This window comes from Agelaius tricolor, unplaced genomic scaffold (assembly GCF_023055355.1).
Source record: "Agelaius tricolor isolate 1412-34295 unplaced genomic scaffold, bAgeTri1.0.p SCAF_1, whole genome shotgun sequence".
Classification (NCBI taxonomy): domain Eukaryota; kingdom Metazoa; phylum Chordata; class Aves; order Passeriformes; family Icteridae; genus Agelaius; species Agelaius tricolor.
This window is the reverse complement of record NW_027269261.1, coordinates 12,193,230-12,215,088: the sequence shown is the minus strand read 5'-3', so window position 1 is coordinate 12,215,088 and position 21,859 is coordinate 12,193,230. Positions and strand designations below refer to the sequence as shown.

Here is a 21,859-nt window from a genome sequence, read left to right as displayed (position 1 = left end):
GGAAGACACATTCATGAGAGGCCTCTGGAGGACAGTTCATTACTAATTCAAATACATTAAAGAAACAGGAATATCCAGAATAACAAGTGCCTCAGATAGGCACAATTAAACATTTTAGCTAAGATAGGAAATTCTAAAAAAAAAATTGTTCTTGCTCCTCAATTTTTGCTTTAAAAATCCTCCCAGAACACTGAGTATTATTCATCAGAGCAAATCATACAGTACATACACACACACACAGTACATTTCATTTCAGTTAAAATAAATCTCCATGACTTGACCCATCATAAGAAAAATATTAGCATTGCCTAATCTTAATGCCAATTATAAATATAGACATCATTGAACAGCTGCCAGCACCATGCACCACATCTTTCAAATGTTCTCCTGAAAGGATTTAGGTTTCTGTTATTCAATGTTAAGAGTTCTCCCTGTGAAATATTCTTTTCCAGCACAGAGATTTCCTTGTCTCCTCATTGTAGTTGCATTCATTCTTCCCTTCCACAAAAGCAACTTACTGTCCTTATGTTTTGTGTCTAACTGAACCCTACAAACTCTTATCCTTGAGCTTTGGCACCAGGCTCAGCTAAGATGGTACTGCATAAATGTTTGTATGATTACATATAGCCTAACCAAGGAAAAGGATATTCTTTTATGCTTCCAAAGTTAAATCCAAACCTCTGCCTTGCAACAGGCTGCCAGAGAAAAAACACACACCACCAAGAAGCTACTAAGTCAAAAGCTTTTCAAAACAAGTGTGCAACAAGACTCATTTATTTAATTATGATATCATCATGAGCAGAAAAAATTACTGCTAACCCCAAATCTGCAGGTTCTGTATTGGAGGATGCAGAGATGACATGGAAACATGGGAATTGCACACAGTCCCTACCCCTTTTGCCAAGTGACAGCAAAGAGGAGCCTGAATCAAGATACCCAGAGTCTTAATTTACAAATAACTAAACAGCTGTCCACTATGAAACCTTGGAAAAGCCTATGCTTCCACCTGAGTTACAAACCTTATCAGCAAACTCTGCAGGGCTGCACACAGATAAGAAACTCAACAGGGAGAAAGGGAAGATGCCATAAAGCTTGGGCCAAAATTCACTATAATAATAATAATATGTTTCTGTGTTTGTGTGCGTATACACACAATACTCCAATAAAAGCAATAAAAATAATAAATCCATGGGCACAGGATGGTTCTTACTCACTGAAAGCAGGCAGCAGCTGCCTTTCTGCACACCTCACCCCATTTCCAAGGAGGCTGTTCTGTACCCTGCTCTGGAGAAGCACTAAACATACAAAGGCTTTCTGCTCTTGTGGGGCTTTCACAAGGAAATCCTCAGGCTGGATCCAGCCCTTTGATGGGAGCCCTCAGGAAGAACCATTCCATAGGGATGAGGCAAAACCCAGGGGCAATTTTCAGCCACTTGGGAACAACCTGTTCCTCCTGTGTCAGAGTACTTTGATCTGCCTGGGAACCATTCTCCTCCCCTCTGTCCTGGGACATAGAAGGAAGTTTGACCTGCAGATGATGCAAAAAAGCCTTATTGGAATTAGCTCTTCCTTCCTCATCAAGGAAAAAGAGGAATCTTCCTCCCTAGCCACAGCACTAAAGAAGGAGACTGAAAAACAAATGTGGTTTGAATTAAAAAAAAAAAAAAATCATGTTTTCCTTAGAAGTTGCTGTGTCTATTCCTTTGCTGAACAGTATTGCATATACTTATGATATTTTTTCTGTCTGACTTCCTGTACTGATGTAAATAAAATGGAACTTACAGTGTTTTCACAGCACTCAAGCCTGGCAAAACCTTTTTGTATTTCCACTAAAACCCTCTGAGAAAACACTGCTGATAAGGGGGAAAAACAATTCCCGAAGAGATCCCAAACCACAAAAATCACCATTTGGAAAAGTCATGATGATGAAACACACTTAAAAAATAAATAAATTAAATTAAAGCCATCATTTCTGATAAATATCATTGCTTAAGTTGAGACTGAAGAAGATTTCAGACTCAGCAGCAGAAGGAATGAAAATGCATTGATTTTAATAGTGGATATGTATTTACATTAGCATTCTACATTTTAGAGGAGTGCATATTTTCCTGCAATTATGAATAAGTGTTTTCTCTAGAAAGCACACAGCTCAATACACAGAACACAGAAGTACACAAACTTAAAGGCAATCCTGTGACAGCAAATTAGCTCAGATTTAAAGGAATGTTAAATACTGAATTAAAACTAAAAGAAAAATGATGCACTGTTTCTTTTTCCACCAGATGGGAAAAAACCATGCATTTTTGAATTATTTTAGTGGCAAGATGAAGAAACAGATATAACATAATATTATCGAACATGATCAGAATTCTCTCTAAAAGATACTTATCTTGAAATTACTGAAATGTGGACCAGATGCCTGGACAGAAAGGCATTTTTCTTACATGCAGAAAGATCCAGCAAACAGAAAGCAGCCAGCAGCACCAGCACACACCACGCTCTTCTACACAAAATCAATAGGGTGGCATTGTACTCTTTCCACTGGTTCCAAAATGGGTCTGCAGTATGGCTCTGGCAAAGAGATTCTCCAAGTGAATCCTCTGTGCTCCACTTTGGTGAGGACAGATTATGCAGCAGCTCAAGTACATGGGGTCTTAATTTTTCTCTTTGCCCTGAAATAATGCAATTGGTACTTCAAAATGGCAGGGTCAGGACAGTGGCACCTATTTAACTTCAGGACCACACAAAGCCCCACATCAGACGTTTTGGATTTAGTTGATCCTAATGAATTCAAACATACTTGTGTATTTTGATTTTATTTTGTATGTGTTTTCTTGTGTGTGTGTGTTTGTTTGTTGTTGTTGTCTTTTTCCAACTGGCAGGCAGTTCCAATAAATTTTATAACTTATTTTCAGTTAAATGAATGAACCTCTGTGAGCATGCAAGTCCCAAGAAGCCACACAGAGAATATTTATCGATTGGACCTGTTAAAAGAGATTAATGCTACAAAACAACTCCACTTCTGCTCACTTTTTTATCTGTGTGCTGCTAAAGTCAATTTGAGGACATTCATCCACTGAAGACTGAGAGGGGCAGAGAAACTCCCCTGGAGTTCAGGGTATGACCTGAGCTCAGGACACGACTCTCTCCCATCTAGACCTGCAACTCTCCTAAATCCATTTTTCCTCATCATTCAAAGAGCCCAGAAGGGTGGCACCAGGAAGCAAGCTTTCATATCCTCCTCCTTAAAAAAGGACAGATGGAGACCTGTTAGGAGAGCTCAGATGTGTCAGGGACATGATTACTTAGGAAGGTGCCAAAGGAGAAGAAGGAAGGCCCCCTCTAAACAGGGAGAAACACACTTGGTTTTCTTTTAGGTCACATTTAGTTAAAAGCGAGGTAAAAAGACTTTATTGATGTGGATGGCAAAAATCTTCCATTTATCCACAGATGAGGCACAGCACGGCCAAAGCAATCAAGCCTTCCCACAGTGCCCCACAAAGGAGCCTGGACACCCACTGAGACCCCATTTCAAAGTCTGGCCAAGAGAGGCTGCTGCTGCTGACAGCCAGCTGTGGCAGCCTGAGCTTGCAATGAATCACCATCTCCTGAGGGCACAGGCTGAGCTCACCCTCTCCTGGTATGCCAGCCATCAGCCTACCCAAGTGAAAATAAAACATTCATCACACGCATGCAGACTGGATATGAACAAATGACCCAGAAATCTGGGGGGTTCCAAGTCCTATTACCCTCTGCCTGAGCCATTCTCCTGTCACACCAAACTTGTTGTGACATATTTTGTGTGGGCTGCCTGGTTGGGGGTGGAGAACAACCCAAAGCCTACTTTGTCATTTAGTCCTGAAATTATGTATAACTCATTCAACATACAAATAAAAGGAAAAAACAAAACAAAACAAAACAAAAAAAACTACCACGAAAGAGGAAAATGTGGTAGCAAGGGAAAAACTTCCTTGTAGCGTATTAGGTCTTCATTTGAATTCTAGCATACATCTGAATGAATTATAATTTTTAATTTGTTTAACTATGCTGATAGTCACCATGCACTGGTTGTTTTAGCAGTATTTTCTCTTTATATGTGTGACTCAAGAATTGCCATAGCAACTTGCTTGCTAATTAGCCTTCAGTTACTAACAATCAATATGATTAGACAAGGTCAGCGCTGGAGTAAGAGCTGGAGTAAACTCTACAGATTTAAAAAATGGTTACTGAGAGTGAATAACAGCAACAAGAGGAAGAGAGGGCTCCTGGATGGTCTTCCTCAAAGAATGGTGGTCTTCCCCAAAGAACAATTATTGCTCTGCCATTACTCAGTCTCCTGTGAACCAAAGCAGTCGTGGCAAATGAGAGCTTTGCCCCTTGAGTGCAGAGAGCTTTCAGCCTGCCAACAGATTCACAAAATATGGGGAATAGAAGCATCCCATGTGAGCAGATGAAAAGATACCTTACTGTCACATTGCTGGGACAGATGCTGACAGCACACCACCAAAATCAAGAACAGTAATGTCCTAGATTTTTATCAATATGAAATCAATCTCCCTGTGTGGGAAAGGTGCCTGAAACCTGGAGACTGTCTAGTTCACAGGAAGGTGCTGCCTGGGAATTAAGCCTGTACAGTGCTTAGCTGAGGTCCCATTAGGAGGCCCTCTGTCTGGAGACCTGAGTGATTGCCCCTGCTGACACAATTCCCCCCTCATTTTTACAGCCTGTTTCAGTCGTTAACATGTTATCTGTTACCCTGAAAGCACAGTGCCTGGCAGCACAGTGGGATGGAAATATAATGTGCTGCTCAGAGCTACTCTGGGTCCTGGGAATACAAAACAGGATCCTTGATATTGACAGATGAAGGCTTGTGAAAAACCACTTTACTTGTTAGTGTGTTTAGGTCTGCTACCAAGAAACACAGGCAAAACCAAGCTTATTTTTAAATAAACAGTTTGTGTTGTCAATTATGCCTGGGCACATGGCTGTCACAGATGAACTGAAATCCATTTTCTTTCCTCTGTAGAAATTCATTGCCTCCTGGCTCTGTCCTCTGTTGCTCCCTGGAGTTTACTCCTCTGCTTCAAATGTGCCTTCAGCCTCAGCTCGTGGCACTGGGTCCCCCAAGAGAGGGTCAGGATCAGGGAATGGAGGAGCCAGGATGGTGAAAATGTAATGACAAAAGAGTCTGGACAGTGCCGTGCGAGGACACTTCAAGTCACGAGTTTTGAGGCAATGTGTCTTGACCTTCCTCTGCACAGGATGTCTCAAAGAAGGATGAGAGGGTTTTAAGCTCAAAAAAGGCAGCTTTTATTAGAATATCAACTAGGATAATTAACTTCAAAGCAGAAAAACCTTACAGGATATTGGAAGAGAACTGGGAAGATTTTATATCCTCCCTAGCCTGACATCCAATGCCTTTGGAGGTTTGGAGTTCACAGAATCATAGAATAGTACAGGTTGGAAGGGACTTTTCAAGGTCATCCAGTCCACCTTCCCAGAGGGACATCCATTAGACCAGGTTGCTCAGAGACCAGAACAACCTGACCTTAAATGTTGCCAGGGATGGCTCATCCACCACCTCCCTGGGCAGCACATTCCAGTGGCTCAGCACACAAACAGGAAAAAGCTTCTGCCTTATATGCAATCTAAATCCACCCTCTTTTAGTTTAAAACTACTACTCCTTGTCCTGTTGGGACAGGCCCTGCTGAAATGTTTGTCCCCCTCTTTTGTGCAGTCCATCTCTAAACACTGAAGGGCCAAGTTCCTCAATGGCTTGGGGCAGCAAGCTCTGCTCAGACCTCCTGTAAATCCTGTCCACCACCCCTGGGGCTGCTCCCTGCTCTCCAGGGCAGACCTTGAGTGACACATTTCCATCTCTGGTCTCTAACTCTCCCACCACTTGCAGCCCCTTTATCCCACAAAGGAAATACCCCACAGCCCTTCCTCCAGGGAGCCCTGCTGCTGCCAGCTCTCCTAGAGAGCCTCATCTCATTGGAAACAGAAATAATAAATAAGCACGTTCTTTTCACTGCGTCGTGCTCACCCCTTCTCACAGCACAGATGGGAAAAGCATAAATCTTAAAAATCCAGCACAAGAAGCCTTAAAAATGTGGGGAATAAAGATGAAAAACAGATCACTGTAAAAACCTCATTCCAAATAAAAGATAAGATTGACAAAGGGATTAGACATGTCTAATGAGCACCTTCACTTCATAATTACACTAGGAAGGATAAACACTTCCAGATAAAGATGTAAATCTCTGTGCTCTTGAGCAGAAAAGCAAGACAGAAACAAACAATGCTTCCAAATTACAAAAACTGTTTTAATTCTGCCCCCACATGAAATTCTGCATTATTCCTGCTTTTAGGGAAGAAACTGCCAAGCACAAGACAAAGTGGAGAGACCATTCCTGGCTGACAAACTCCCTATTTATTACATGAATTTGTTCTGCTCAGAGGAGGAAGCACCCTATGAGGTGGACAAAATATATTCTCCATGTGGATGAACTATCCCACAGTTGTTCCAGAAATGTTCTCTTGAATGTCCTCCTTCAGAAAGTGACATCAGCAGCTCTCACAAACAAGGTTCTGTCCCTGTCTCCAGCTCCCAGCCTTCTGCTGACTACTCTGGAAAACTTACAGACAACAAGAGCTCTCCAGCTTTCTGCATTTCTCTCACAACCATTTGTAATTTCCATCTGTGGTGTTGGCTCCCCAAGCATTCAAAATATTTTCTGGCTTAGTATCTGTCTACCATTCTAAATCCTAGCAATTTAAATGTTTCCCAGACTAGTCTCTATGTATGTACAAGCACACATTCATGTATTTAAGTATATATATTCTGCCATGTGGTGAGTAGTTTAGTTACAAAAGGTACCCCACTCTTATTTATTTTTAAAGAATCACACACATATATGGGAGTCTTCATCCAAACCAGGCTCCTGCTCTACATATCAAAACAAATATTCACAGTATTTTGTGTGCAAATTGTTCTTGGCTTGGTCACAAAACAAACAATGGGCAAAATGAATCTCTGGTTTTACACCTGGGATGAATTAGGACCAGCAGAGCCTTTGATAGAAAAATCAAAATGCAGCTCACTAATAATGATAAAATGCCCAGTTGCCTCTCCACTGAGCAAAGGAGCCATCGAACTAATGATTAAATCCACATCAATCATTTGGCATAATAAAAATAAAGGCTGTGCAATATAATGTTGTCAGAGAATCAACATCTCCTGCTTAGAAAATAAATGTCTTGACTTCATCTCAACATTTGTTTTCCATAAATGCTGAGGTTTATATCAGCATTTGTAAAGCAATGGGAAACACTCCTTCATTGCAACATGTCAATTCCACTAGCATTATTCCTAAAATAAATGAGAAAGCTGGATTAAATTAATATAGGAAGATCCTCCTGAAATGGAATTGCCATTTCCAATCTGGTGCCAGACTGCTTCTTTCTACAAACAATATTTAGTAGTGGCAACAATAAAAATTGAGGCAAATCCCATTTAGAGCAAATTTGGCACAATTTCAAGGAGGTCACACCTTTTGCATTCACTCACTGGTACAGTTACAGTACACTCAACAAGATTAACAGAAAAAAATCCTATAAAAACCTTTTTTAATAGCTAGAAAATACCTATTTTTTCTTTTTTTTTCCCTGAAAAACCTTAATTTTGCATTTACAGTTCTGTTTACAAGTCAGTACATTTTAATTCTGAATTCTATCAAGAAATTTGGGAGTTAATATGAAACTAACACACAAAGGAGAACATTTTTTGAAAATCATTTAGGGATATTAGAATGAATATATTGATTTTATCATGAAAAAGATAATTATTTAATTCAGGACAATATTCTAACACATCATATGAGAAAAAATATATATTTTGCCATGTATGAGTGATGAATTATATTTCAAAATGTAAAATGTAAATAGAACTGGCAATTTTGAGTTCTTGGTTCTGTGGTATATGCAAATAAATTTAATTAATGTACCACTGCCACCTTAAGAATTATTTTAACTTAATTAGTAAATATGTATTTTTATATTTACAAAGTCACTTAGATGGTCATTTATTCTACCTTGAAATCACACGAATCTCATAATAAAATACAAATCGAAACTTCCTTTCTTTCCAAATAGAGGGAATCTTCTGGAGGAAAGAGATGAAAACTGAAGAAGTGACAGATTTTGGGGAAAAATTTTTGATTTTTCCAGCATCCATCCTGCCCTCTTGGAACAAAAAACCCACCCAAAAGCACCTGAGATGGATGCCCAAAAGCTGGCCAGAAAGCAGACATAGCAGCCTCCTCGGCATGCTCTGCCCATGCCCCCGGGAGAAAAGAAGAAAGAGGATGGCATTAATTCTGCACCACAGGATGGCCATCAGTCCTGAGGCTCCTTGCTAGGTCTGCCAGTCACAATAATCAGCTTTATGCCTCAAATGCAAGGACCTGGACTGGGGCTGCCTTGCAAACCTTTGTGGTCCAGGGGAAGGAATTGTCTCCATGTGATGCTGAACCTACAGCTTGTCTGGCACAGCTGAAATGGTGGCAGGGGAAGCCCAGCAAACTGTCCAAGAGCAGGGCAAGCCAATTGAGAAATAATCTTACTAATTGAGAAAATTATATTGATAATTCACAACATTTTCAATTGCAGAGGTGGTGTTTGTTTGGTTGGTTTTTTGGGTTGGATTTTTTTTTTTCTTCCACCGGAGTGAGACTTTCTTTAAGAACTGCGCCTTTCACCCTCAAATCTCATTTTGGATGAATGAGGCTACTTGAGATCCTACATTTATATATGTAAAAAGGCTATCTTAATTTAGCACACAGTTTTATCTATTTTATTAGGATGGAGGAAGGCAGAAGAGCACTGGATCAAAGCTTCCTCCTGAAACAGAGTGGGAACTCACACAAGCATTTGCCCACGTTTCATGTTTTATGAATTCAGGTAATCTGAACAGTATGTCACTGGGGAAAGGCATTAAAGCATTTAGCATACATTCAGACAAGTTGGTTCCTCTTTTTTTTTTTCTCTCTCTCTCTGTCTAGACAGCTGTAAAACAGGGACCTGAGATGATGTGCAAGATGATGCTCCCATTAAATACTTCAGTCCTTAATGCTGGCTTCACACCAGTGCAGTTAACAAATAAAGATTCTGCTAACAGTTCATTACCACAAAGCTCATTCTTGCTCAACAAAAGCAAGTAATGACAAAATGTATTTTCTTTTTAAATTTATTTTATCAAAGAAAGCAAGCATCAAGATAGTAAACCACATAGAAAGAATTATGGAATACTTCTTTCTTGTGCTCTGATGTGTTTCAATTAAAATATGCAAATATTAGTGTGTTTTTCTGTGACTTTTTGAATAGAAAATTTAGAAAATGTTGATATGAACACTATTAATTGATTTTACATTTCCTAGCTTCTTCTTTTAAAGGTTTTCACTTTATTTGTAATTTTGTTCCATCCAAGCATTAGAAAAATCCTGAGATCAGATTATCTTTCCCTGAAATGTAGCAAAACTGTAATTAAATCTCTGCTCTTTGACATCGGCAGTGAGTAACTGACATGGATAATAAATTTCTCCTTCAGTTTTTTTAGTTGTGCAAGGGATGACAACAGTAACTGCAAGTGGAAGATCTCTTCCACAGTTAAGCTTTGGCAGGGAAAAGCAGAATACCAAGTGATGATGCAGCAAAAGGTTTATAGATTGTAATAAAGCCACCCAGCCTTCCTTCACTGCCTGTTGTGTTTAGAACACAAGGCATAGCTTCTCCTGGCATGAAATAAGCTGAATTTAGAACACCAGGCTTCCTATATTTTCACCCCAAACACAAAAGTTTGCTATCCAGGGGTGATGTTTCAAAGGCTGGAGCAATGGAGGGTGGTCTGAAGCAATGGCACAGCCTGGGGAAGGAGAATTACCCCAGCAGCTCACGGAGAGACAGCGGCACAGGCACTGCTCTGCCTGGCTCCTCCACCACCACCATGGGAACAGGAGCCCTGGCAGAAGCTCCTGTGGCTGCTCACCTTCCACATGCCATTTGTGGGAACCCAGCTCAAAGGGCAGAGGGGGCAAAAGAAGGCTGACACACCCTGAACTGCACGTCTGCCTGAGGACAAGCTTTCTCATGTGATTCTGCTGGATCCATCTTGGAATGGACCAGAGGCCTGAAGTGCCACCAACCCCTCCTCTGAGGAAAAGCCCTGTTCCAGCCCACTGATCACTATCAGACAAAGACTGTCACCTGTGGTAGGGACATCTGGGACTTGCAAGTCCAGCTGCAGGAGCCAGGAGGCCTCCTGTGATTGCTCCCTGCCCGACCACCAGCTTGCTGACTCGTCCAGGGCTGCAGGGAAAGCCCCACATCACAGCAACGGCCCCATTCAAACATTTATTCTTTGGGATAACTGCCTGAATTTTAAATTTCTTTGCCTATGTTGGTTACTTGCCTTAGTGGTTTTGAACAGTAGTCCTCTGTTCCCTGAGAGAAAATGCATAGACTAATTTAAATGCATTAAGCAGCGTACTTATTTTCACGGCCTGCCCTCAAGATGCTGGAAGTTACACAGAAGTTCCTATAATGTAAATTAGAATTTAATATCCATAGAGCTGCACCTTGAGAGTATACCCTGGAGTATTTGCTACCAAAGGATGACTTTTACCTTATTCAGTAGGTATTTTGGTACACAGAATGGTCTGTGTACCACTTTCACCTTAGGGATGTAAATAAGTACTTTTATAAGCATGCACTACTTAACTTATATATCACAGCAGATCCTAAAATCCATATTTTTCCACTTGCAAAAAAAAATAAAAAGCAGGTTAATCCCAATGATGCAACAAAAGGTAGAAAGCAACTCCTGCCTAGATAAAATTTCCAAATGCTTTGGCTACACTTAATCATAACCATTTTCTCATTTTGAGAAATGAACTTATTTAAGCCTGGTCTTTTGCTTATCAAATGAGGCAGCGCACAATAAAAGAAAAACTGGAGAAGCTGTGAAATGCTGAACAGCTTTCTTGGTAGCAGAAGACACAGCCTGCTCGTCCTTAGGTGATCCAGTGATTTCTGCCTTCCCCCCTTCCCTCCCACATCCTTGGGCTGTACGCTGAAAAGTGTCACAGAGTCACCTGCAGGAGCTTAATGAGGCTGATTTTAGGAGCACATGGGATGGGTTAGCCCCTTGCTAGCCCAGGCAGCCTGATTGCTACTGCTGAAGAAGGTCTGGATGGTGAATGCATCAATTTGCCAGGTTGTTATAACTTGCTAGAGAAAGTGAAGTCTTTGTGTTCTGCCAAATTTTCTAGGTGAGACTTATAACCAAGCCAAGAATTCTGGTCCTTCCCCAGCCACAGAAAGAGAGACACCCCTTGATTCAAAATTCTCTCTTCTGGTCTCCATTACCCACAAGTAACTCCTCTGAGTTTAGACAAAACATAAAAGGTGATCTCAGTGTGATCACTCAGTGTGATCCAGCTGAGTCAAGGGAAGTGGGACTTGCCTTTTAGCCTAGAGGGGCAAACAGGAGAGGTTTTATCATCATCCATTAGGTTGGTTGTTGTTTGTGAAATAAGCTGGTGCTTGTGTGTCTAGGTCACAGAGCAGCAGCATTTGTCCTTAGGAACTATCAATGGAGGCACAGTCTCAACAAAGAGAACACCAGAAAATCTTGAATGCACTAAGTAATTTAGTAAATACATAATTCAGGGCTAGTTTTCTCTACCAATTCATGAAGAAGCAGTAGATAGCTGCTGTTTTCCATGGACAGAAAACTTTCCTTTTCAGGAGTGTCAGCTCTGGTGGCTTCCCTCCACCCTAGAAGCTTTCCATGATGTCCAGAGCTCATTATGGGTTTAGCTCATCAAGCTCTGTTGTCCATACCATGGTTCATGCTCTTAAAATGTGTCTTTGCCAGCATCTCCTATAAAAATGCTTCCCTCCAATTACTCCAAAATAAAAACAGGGCTGATAATGGTGCTTTTTTCCCCTCTGTGACATCTTCTAGTTCCAGAAGTACTTCATCCTCACAGCTGAGTTTCCTTAGGCTGCACATAGGTTGGGTTTGAGAGCAAATGATGAACCAAAGCATTACGTTTTAGCTTAAACCCTTCAAAAAAGAACAAATAACTGATGATGAATTTTCAAGGGGATTGTGCCTCAGGGTACAGACATGAAGCCTCTTTTGCTTGCACAGGGTAACACAATCAGATCAAGCTTCCTATATATATAATTCCCAAATCAAGCCTTGTTAGATCAAGATTCACAAATCTACTTTGCCACCTCATAGTAACAGCAGGAAACTCAGAAACAGAAAAGGAGAGACTTAGTGTTGCTTCTGACTGCCTCTACTCCAAATTAAGCTCTTTCTGTGCCGGTTGAGGATGACACAGCTGCTGCTGAGCATGTCAGATTGATTTTTCCAGGTGTGTGCCTGCATGAGACTGCTTTTTAATTTAGTAACTGGAGGGTTAATTAGTTCTGGGAGTGTAAATAAGTTGGTTAAGCAGAAGTCCTGAAGAACTGCCACGTTCCAATTGTCTAAGACCTAGGAGTAGACTAAACATGTAGCAAAAATAACCAATCTGCTTTCCTGAACACCTATTTGCTAAATTGACATGAAGCCAGAGTTGTGCAGAAGTTGGAGAGCTGCTGGCAACAAGATGGCAAGGCTGCTCCTCAGACCTGTGGATTCTGAAAGGGTTTTCTGTAGGAAAATTCAAGTTGCATGTTTAGTAAGAGAAGCCTCTGATATTTAGAGCCTGTAAGTTTATTTCATAACTTCAAACATTTTATTTAAGAAGCAAAGATCCTTCTCCCAGAACATACTTCAGGAAAGTTGTTGCACCATATGACAGTCTGCAGAATGGTCATTTCATGTTTTGTCAGCAACTGAAGGAATTTAGATGGTTGAGAAGATAATGAAAAACTAGAAAATGGTTCAAATGGGCTCTCACTCTTAAAAGAATTAAAAAAAGGAAAAAGTATTCCAATGACAATATTGCCAAATTAAAAAAAATCAGGTGAAACCCAAAAGATTTTGTCTTGGTTACTAAAACTGGAGCTTCATCAGAGAGGTCAGATCAACACCTCCATGCCCACATTTCCAAGTCACATTAGTTTTTCCTTTATGAATCATGGTCATTAGTATCCATTCTGGAAAGTCCTTGACAGTCCAAACAGAAAAAAATTGAGGACTTGCCTGGATACTCTGACTGAAAAGTATTTGACATTTTCTGGAAAAATACATATATTTAAAGGTCTCAGCAGTTTAAATGTTTGGGAAGATACTAAAATTCATAGTGAAATCAGGAAAATATAAAGGAATTATTTTTCTTTGAAAACCAGAAAATTCGAAAACCTTCATTCACTTTGAAGGGAAATATAAGAGAGTTAGTATTCTTAGGGAGGACTCATCTCTGATTTAGCCTAGAATCATAGAACCATTAAAGTTGGAAAAGACAGATATTTCACAGGATATTCTGACTTGGAAGGGTCCCTGAGACCTCTAAAATCTTTAAGTCCAACCTTTGACCAAACACCACCATGTCAAGTAAACCTGTGATGTCCAGTCATTTCTTGAACACCTTCAGGGGTGGTGACTCTACCACTTCCATGGGCAGCCTATTCCAATGCCTTAAAACCCTTTCTGGAAATTCTGACATTCTCCCTGGTCCAAACTTGACGTCCCCTGGCAAAGCTTGAGGACATTCCCTCTTGTTCTATTTGCCTGGGAGAAGAGGCCAAGCCCCACCTGGCTACAGCCTCCTTTCAGGAGATGTTCTGAGGATAACCAGTCTTTCTGTTAAAGGTTGAGGCAAAGAAAGCATTAAGAAATCAAGAAAGCATAAACACCTCAGTGTTTTCTTCATCCTTAGTGCCAATGTTTCCCCCTGGGTCCACTAAAGGAGTGAGATTTTCCTTGGCCCTACTTTTGCCGTTAATATATTTATAAACCCCCTTTTATTTCCTTTCACAGCAGTGGCCAGATTGAATTCTAACTGAGCTTTTGCCTCTCTAATTTTCTCTCTACATGACCTAATGACATCCTTGTATTCTTCCTGAGTTGCCTGACCTTTCCAAACGTCATAAACTATTTTTTCCCTGGGTTGCTGCGAAAGCTCTGTGTTGATCTTCTTACCCAACAGCTCATCTTTCAGCACATAAAGACACTACTTCTGTGCCTTTAAGATCTCCTCCTTGAAGCCTTCCTGAACTTCTTATTCAGGACTCTTTCCCAAAGGACTCTCTGAACCAGTGTCCTAAGCAGGCCAAAGTCTGCTATGCCCTGTGGGAACCCAGGACATCCCTCTGGCTGTCCTGAGCAGCCAAGACCCCTGCCAGGGGGCTCAGAAGCCCTGGCATGGAGCCCAAAATGCCTGTGGTTTTGATTGTGACCTGTGGAGCAAATTACCAACCTTATATGAAGATCAGCAAGCTCCAACAGTTTAGGTAGAATAATAGTGAAGTTATCACAGGGTGAAAAAGTAGATTTTGGGTTTTCTGGAATGGGGATTCAGCAGGGCAAGATGGAGGGAACTGGGCATGTCCAGCCTTTCTCCTTCTTCTTCTTGGCCTCCATCTTCTGCTGTGATGTTGGCACTTTTGGATTGGTTTAGAGTAGAAGCTCACTGTCTAACATAGGTGATAGTTACTGGATAGTAATTGTAAACATTGTACACATTGTAGTTTTTAGTATAAAGACATAACACAGCCCCTGGGGCAGGCAGAGTCCCTCGGGCTGTCTTGCTGAGCTGATCTCGGCACGTCAGGAGGAAGAATTTTATAGATGAGATACAATAAACAACCTTGAGACTGAGAAATGAAGAGCCCTGACTCCTTCTTCAAGTGTTGGGCTGGGAAAAGAGACCTTGGAACTCTTCTTAGGGTCACTCTGACCAGCCAGAGGCCCCGACAAAGCCCAAGATGGCCTCTGACCATCACATTTCCAACTTGCAATCAACTGCTTCATTCCCTAGGGATGGTTCCAAAGACCACCATTTCTCTCCAAATTCAGGGCTTTAACACCCATCCTGTTCTCAGAAACACACTTAGGAATGATGTATTAGTGATTAAAATCACGAATGCAGCTATGCTGGACTGAAGAAAATGCTGTTTTTCTTCAGTAACACGTTCAGGAAATATTGTCACTCTTCATTTTTAGCCTACTCAGTTCTAGGGGAGCACACACATACACTACATTGAAGTGTCTCATTTGTATACATCAGGCCATCCACATTTTACCATATGGAGGTATCACATTATTAATAGCTGTTTTCCTTAAATAGGCTACAGTTTGCTTAATCTTTCTTTCTGTGCATGATCTTGCAAGAGTAAAAAGGCTTTCATACAAAGGCTGTGTTTTTATATGCAAATCTATTATTTGATTACCCACTTTTTTTGTCCCTACGTTATCATGAATATTTCTGATGAATGTTTTATGGGTTAGGTTTAGGATTTGTGAGCTATTTCAAATTTTATCTGTTTGCTATATCATCTGCAAATACCACAGTTTTGTTGATGTTGATTGGCCTCATTTACATATTTATCACACTTTTATTTTCAAGGAAATTTTGCTATAAACTTACTGTCCCCATTTCTCCTCCATGTACTACTAGTAGATGGATGTATTTTCAAATTGAGTCCATTTCCATATATAATTTTTTGGTTAACAATAAATCACCACTTAGAAACATCCCATTCAATGCCTTTATACACATCTGACATATGGTTTCTGAGTAATTAAAGATAACAGAAGCAGCTCACAATGCACTTTGCAGCCCACTTCACAGTCCAAAGTGCTCAATGATTTTCCATAAGGACAAGGCTAAAATGAACCCTCACCACCTTCTTGCTAAATCCCTTATTCATGCAAGAGTACAAGGGAGAAGGGTAGGAATGATGCAGAGAAATGTCCTTTGGAGTTCTGCCATTGCACACACAGCACTGAAAAAGGTACTGCATTTTAAGTATATTTCCTCACTCCCACTCAGACTGCTCCTGGGTGAACAGCCTGTTTGTGATCCCCTCCTGTCAGGGTGCAAGTGCTGTTCTGTTTCTAAGCAATATGGGATTTGCCCATATATGAGATATTTCAGAACTATTGTACATGAGGCAGAATAGTTCAGGTTGGACAGTGAGGATTATAATTTTTGGTGCTAGCACCAGCTAAGCCATAGGTTTCCTGTTGTTAAAGAGAAGTAGGAAACATGTCACACAGGGTTTTCCCTTCTGGTGGTGGAGCTGCAATGCCTCCACAATAGCATACTAATGAATGTAAGATACATCTGTTCATCAAAGGTGCTCATAATTGTACCTCCAGGCTGATCACTAAAATTCACAGAAATGAGCTGCTTACACTCTTTGTGTACTAAGATTTTTGGATCTATCACCTGTAATAAAATTCTCTCATGCATCCTGCCAGCTGCCTCTGAGCATGCACAAAACAATCCTATTTAGTTAATTCATTAGTGAAAAGAGAATTAGCTGACCTATTATTAACAGGAGCTTTTTCCTCCCTAATCTTTCCAACTGCTTCGTTCCAGAACTCACAAAATATTCAGTTTCCTGTGATCTTCTGCTATGGCACTGTATTTATTAACTGCAATGACACTCCATGCTCAACCAGCCCATCGACTGAAGACTGCCCGGTTGCTGATATGAAAATGTATTTATGACAACATTGTTCTGGAAGGTGTCAATAAAAAAAGCATTCCATTTTTTTACTTTAGACAGAAAGATAAAACTATATGAAGCTCAGTATAGGAACTTGCTAACAGGCTGTAAAAGGAGTTGCAATCAGAAAGTGCTGCTTGGAGTAAAATAGTTGTTTCCTAGTAAATATTAACACAATACATACATTTTCTCTAGGTCAACAAGTCCTGTGAAAGCTCCTTTGGGAATGACTCTCATCTTGGTGAGGACAAATCTCCTGAAAATAGAGAAAACAGGGTGGTTACTTACTATTCATGACACAGGACTGTGAAGTAGCCTTGCCAGCACAGGAGAAGCCTTTCTCACAGGCACAAGGATGGTCTCATGGCTGAAGGCTTTGGCATCTAAATACAGCTGTGACATCCAAAATTACAGCACAGCACTGGGGCTCCTCAGGGGAAAAAGCATCATTAGTAGTTGCCATTTCCCTTTTTGCTACATGAAGAAATCCAGACTTGCAGCTTCTCTGTTTGCTCAGAGGGAACAGCATCTTTCTCCTCTCAACTGCTCTTCTGAGTGATGCTCAAGCACAGGATGAAGCAGCCCTGTGGAGCCAGACTGGGATGAGGTGCTTACTCAAGGCTGTAAAGTGCTCCATCCATGCTCATGCAGGAAAATTCCCTGATCTGCTTGCTGCACAGATAATTTGAGGAGTCAGCTACTGTCTCCCATCATTGCAACTTTAATAACTTTATGGCTTCTCACAGTCTCTCTTCTAATTAGTTCATAATATGCCACAAAATTGGGACTTTGGAATACTTGATCACACATGCACCAGGACAACATTTTTATCATTTTTAAAAGTCACAGAATATGCTTTATGAAGAAAACCCATTTGAAATACCCATTTGAAATACTTGAAGTGTAAGGATTTTTGTTAACCTAGAGTTATCTCCTTTATTCTCAATTAATAAAAAGGACTAGAAAAATTCTGATAGAACTCAGCAAATGATATATAGGGTTTCTACTACTCAGAGAAATAAGGTGTCATCTGCATGATTGTTTTCTTTCACATGTATAATCATTGATAAGAAGCTAGCACAAACAAATGCATATATTAACCTGACCTGCTGTTCACAAGCCATCAGATAATATTGGTTGCATTGAGAGACAGTTGTTGAAAAGTTTTTTATCCCTTATTTTAAAAAAACACCCACCCAAGCTACACACATGAACATGTTACATACCTACATCACCCCTGGGATTTAGTTTCATAGTCTATTTTTCTGTGGAAGTGGAGATGAATTTTTTTCTGCATTACTATGGAATTATTTTATTTAGTGAGCATATCTGCCAGACCACCCCTAATTTTCATCATCTCAGAACTGGCTTTGCATGGCTGTTTGGTTGTAAGGTCTGCAGGAGGACAGAAATGAGAACTCAGCCTGCTATTACCTGCTGTTCAGTCCTGCAAATTTTAACACAATGCCTGAAAACTAGAGACTTACTTCTTTACCATTCACATAAAGTATTCATGCAATCCTCATCTATGTTTTATTTCAGATAATTAGCTGAGAATTTTCATGGGAGATTATCATGTTTTAATCAAAATTTTAGGGGAGAAAACCTATTGTTCTCTCAGAGTGCCTACGTGACAAGTTCACATTTTTTAATTGTAGGTCTTTAATAGAATCTACCCCCTTATGAGTTAATATTTACTTAAGCAGAAAAAGTCAATGCATACCTCACCTAGTTCCAGAGATGTCATAGTGATTACACCAGGAGTGAACTTGGTCCCACACTTTTTAAACATTGAAATTTATGGTATTCTCAGTTGTGAAAGATGATGAAGTCAATTTGGTATTTCATTATTCTTGTACTATTGTTAATGTAAATCAGAAAGAGCTTCAACACGCTGTCACACAAGAATTACAGTATTGAGATCATTATGCAAATGTTAGAAGGATAAAAGAGCTTCCAGAAAAGGCCTAACCTGGATTAGGCAATTTGTAAAACCTGACTGAAAATGGGGCTGGTGTAATGCATGCAAAGCTGTGGCTGTGCTTTCAGAGTGGATGGGTACAATGGATCCTTGCAGAACACCCAGCAGGCTTAGTGCTACAAAGCTGAACCATCAGGAAACCCTTTAACTTTGATCTGCTTTGAAATCTCTCTCAAACTCTGCTTTGTCGAAATGCACGCCTAATTTCCAAGCCCTAAAAAAAGGGCTTTGTCTGAAAAGCCACCAATCATTTTTTTATGGCAATGTGCTAAAATGAATCCTCTCTCTGCAGTCACAGGTCATCAGGACGTTTGCAATTTTTAATTAAACACTGGCCTATGCTGTGCTTCACCACAACAAGAAGTTATAGTCTGATACAGAAACTAATGAAAAGGAGGGAGCCTTATTCATGGATGGGGTTACTGATATGAGAAAAGCCTCATCTGCATAAAACTAAAAATCAGACCTTGAGTTTCTTTGTTGAGGATCCTGATATCCTGTGTTAATAAGGTGCCAGAATTCAGGATCCACGTGTCTAATGCCCTGAAGCAGTTAAAACAGAATTGAAGTTTAATAGCTGGAATCTCATATTCCACTTAAAAAAAAAATAAGGTTAATTGTTTTTAAACTTCTCTGTGTGAGCTATAGAAAGTCAGACTTAAAGGCATAACTAACAGTGAAAATTAGAATCAGCTACTCATTGAATTATCAACTGTATAATGAATAGAATCTATTATAACTAGCCAAATCCTTTAGTGTCAATAAATCTCACCAATTAGTCTCCAAGAATCAATCTGTACTTAACATGAGATACTGGCTGTTCAGTACCAATTCTTTCTGAGCTACATGGAGAAAATAAATGGAAAGCATTTCCTAGGTTTTGTTTCTGGCACTATTTTAGGGTCAAATAAATGAATATAGCCCACCTTTGCTCAAGCATGTTTCATGTCAAGAGAAGCAAGTAAAGAAAAGCTTCCTTTAAAAAAATGTGTACTTAAGAAAGAAATGCGGTGTTTGGTCCTAAAAATTTATGTTGGCACTTAGTTACCAGCAAGGAAATCATTGAAAGGCCTAAACATTCAGTGACTGGTGTGGAGTTGAAAACCCAGAGCCAGGTACCCAATGCAAGGCATGAGAAAGTCCCAATGAGAAACTCCAGTGTTGGAGACACCAAAAACTTAACAAATGACACAGCAGGAAGCATGGAAATGGAAATAAGCCCCAGATGGTCACATGGTTATCCTGCATTGTGTGAAGGCAATATTCATAGCTGGAAATATAAAAATAGCAATATTAGTTACTGTTATTAACTAGGTAAAAGGATAGATTTCAGTCTGGCCCATTGCTTCAATGACATCCAGGAGAGGTTTCTAAATCCTGACTTAAATATCTGTTGAAAGTGATTCTTGAGAAAAACTCCTCAAGAGTCTCTCACTGGTAGGAACTGAAGCTATCTGCTCCAGTTTTACAATCACACTCATACTTTCTATATTTCTCTGGACTGAACATACAAAATTCCCACAGCTTCTTTCCATTTCTCATTTTTAATTGTTTTACATATCTCTATTGTATCAATTTCATTTTTCCCATGAATGGGTTTGAGTAAACTCCTCTATTATAAAGCTACTAAAAAAAATGTTACAACTTAAAGCTAGACCTGTCAAGATGAGGACAGAACTATCTCCTATAGATTTGTTTATTTATATAGGACATTTTAACCTGATGTTTAAAACAGTAGCATCTTGGTTAATATGAAGCCACTGACACAGATGACTTGCACTTTATACCACTATGAAGAACAAACAATAGAAATGCATCTTGTTTCTGTATGGCTGTGTCCAGTATCACAGAAATATCACAGTGACAAATTAATCTCAAAGCCTGTAGAGGACATAATGCAAAGAACAGAAATTAGCAGGTACTGCTAAAATGTTCTGGAATAACCCTCTAACATTTCCAGTTATGAAGAGATTTATTGATCTTTTCTTAAAATAGAGTCTTCTTCAGATGAAGTAGTTCAGACAGGAGGAGCATAAGACACAAAGGAAAAAAAATCTTCCAAAAAATTAATGTTCTCTCATGCAGACCCACATGATTCCAGTGATAGAAAGGAGATTGACCTCTTAATGAAAGGATGGAGGACTGGATATCCTTATTCAAATACCTGATGCTCAAGGTATGGGTGATTAAAAGGCTTGTAAAATCAGAAGATTAAAAAAGTGGACCTATACAGGTAATTTCTGCTAATTGTCTCTGAAAAAAAAGTGCAAAGGAAACCTGTGGAGTGAAGCCAATGTAGCTACACTGTGTTTGTGAGGTTAGCCATTTGTGTTCAGAATGGTGCATTTTACACATTCATCAAAAGAATTCTCAGACCCTGGTCCCACAAGTTTTTCTTGAGCAATTGCTAAGGTGCTCTTTGGCACAAATTTTCCACCAGAACTTGCTCCCACATTGCTTTTGTGTCCCCTCCTCCCAGCTCCCTTCCTTGTCCCTGCCACTGGCAATAACCTTGCACAACAAAGAACTGCACTGATTATCAGAAATTAGACTGGTTTAAAAAAAAATAAAACAATTTCTGCATCATAAAGCCTGGCTGAATTTAGGTCTTTCAAAACACTCGTTAAAACACATTTCTTAGATCTACTTAAGTCACACACAGTTAATCAGAAAAGTGTGTGCATTGTAGAATTATCTTCTCTGCCTCATGTAAATTGCAAATTCTTGACGTTAAAATGAACTATATCAAGCAGATACTATAAACTTTATAACTTAAAGACCAAAGGAAAATAAAAGAAAAAGCCAAAAAGATTCAGTGACCATAATGCTAAATCACCAACTTTGGTTCCAAAGAATTAAATGTGATAGGATTTTGAAGAACATTTTTACTTTAATCTCTGAGCTAATAGACTGATGCTATCACCTTCTAATCCTCTGCAGCAATGTGCATTTTGTCAAACAAAGATTTACAGTGAAATTTAATTTACTCTCTGTAATTCTTTTTGGTTGTTTCTTTGTTGTTTCTTTGTTTTTTCTTCTTGCTTTGGAGGTTCCTGCACAAGCAACAGAAGAATTTTTGCTTTACATCAGGGGAAGGCAAAATGATTCTATGACCTATTTAACGTGCTCTTGATTAAATGCACAAATCAACAAGATCCTGCATCCTGGTGGGGTGGGGCTTTTTT

At 39.8% G+C, this 21,859-nt stretch overlaps 1 protein-coding gene across 1 annotated transcript in view; it reads right to left on the bottom strand.

Moving 5' to 3' along the window:
• FSHR (follicle stimulating hormone receptor) overlaps positions 1-21,859 on the bottom strand; it is an 83,159-nt gene that overhangs the window by 36,254 nt on the left and 25,046 nt on the right. The window contains 1 exon segment of the mRNA XM_071423191.1: positions 16,878-16,949. Coding sequence (XP_071279292.1) covers positions 16,878-16,949 — 72 coding nt within the window.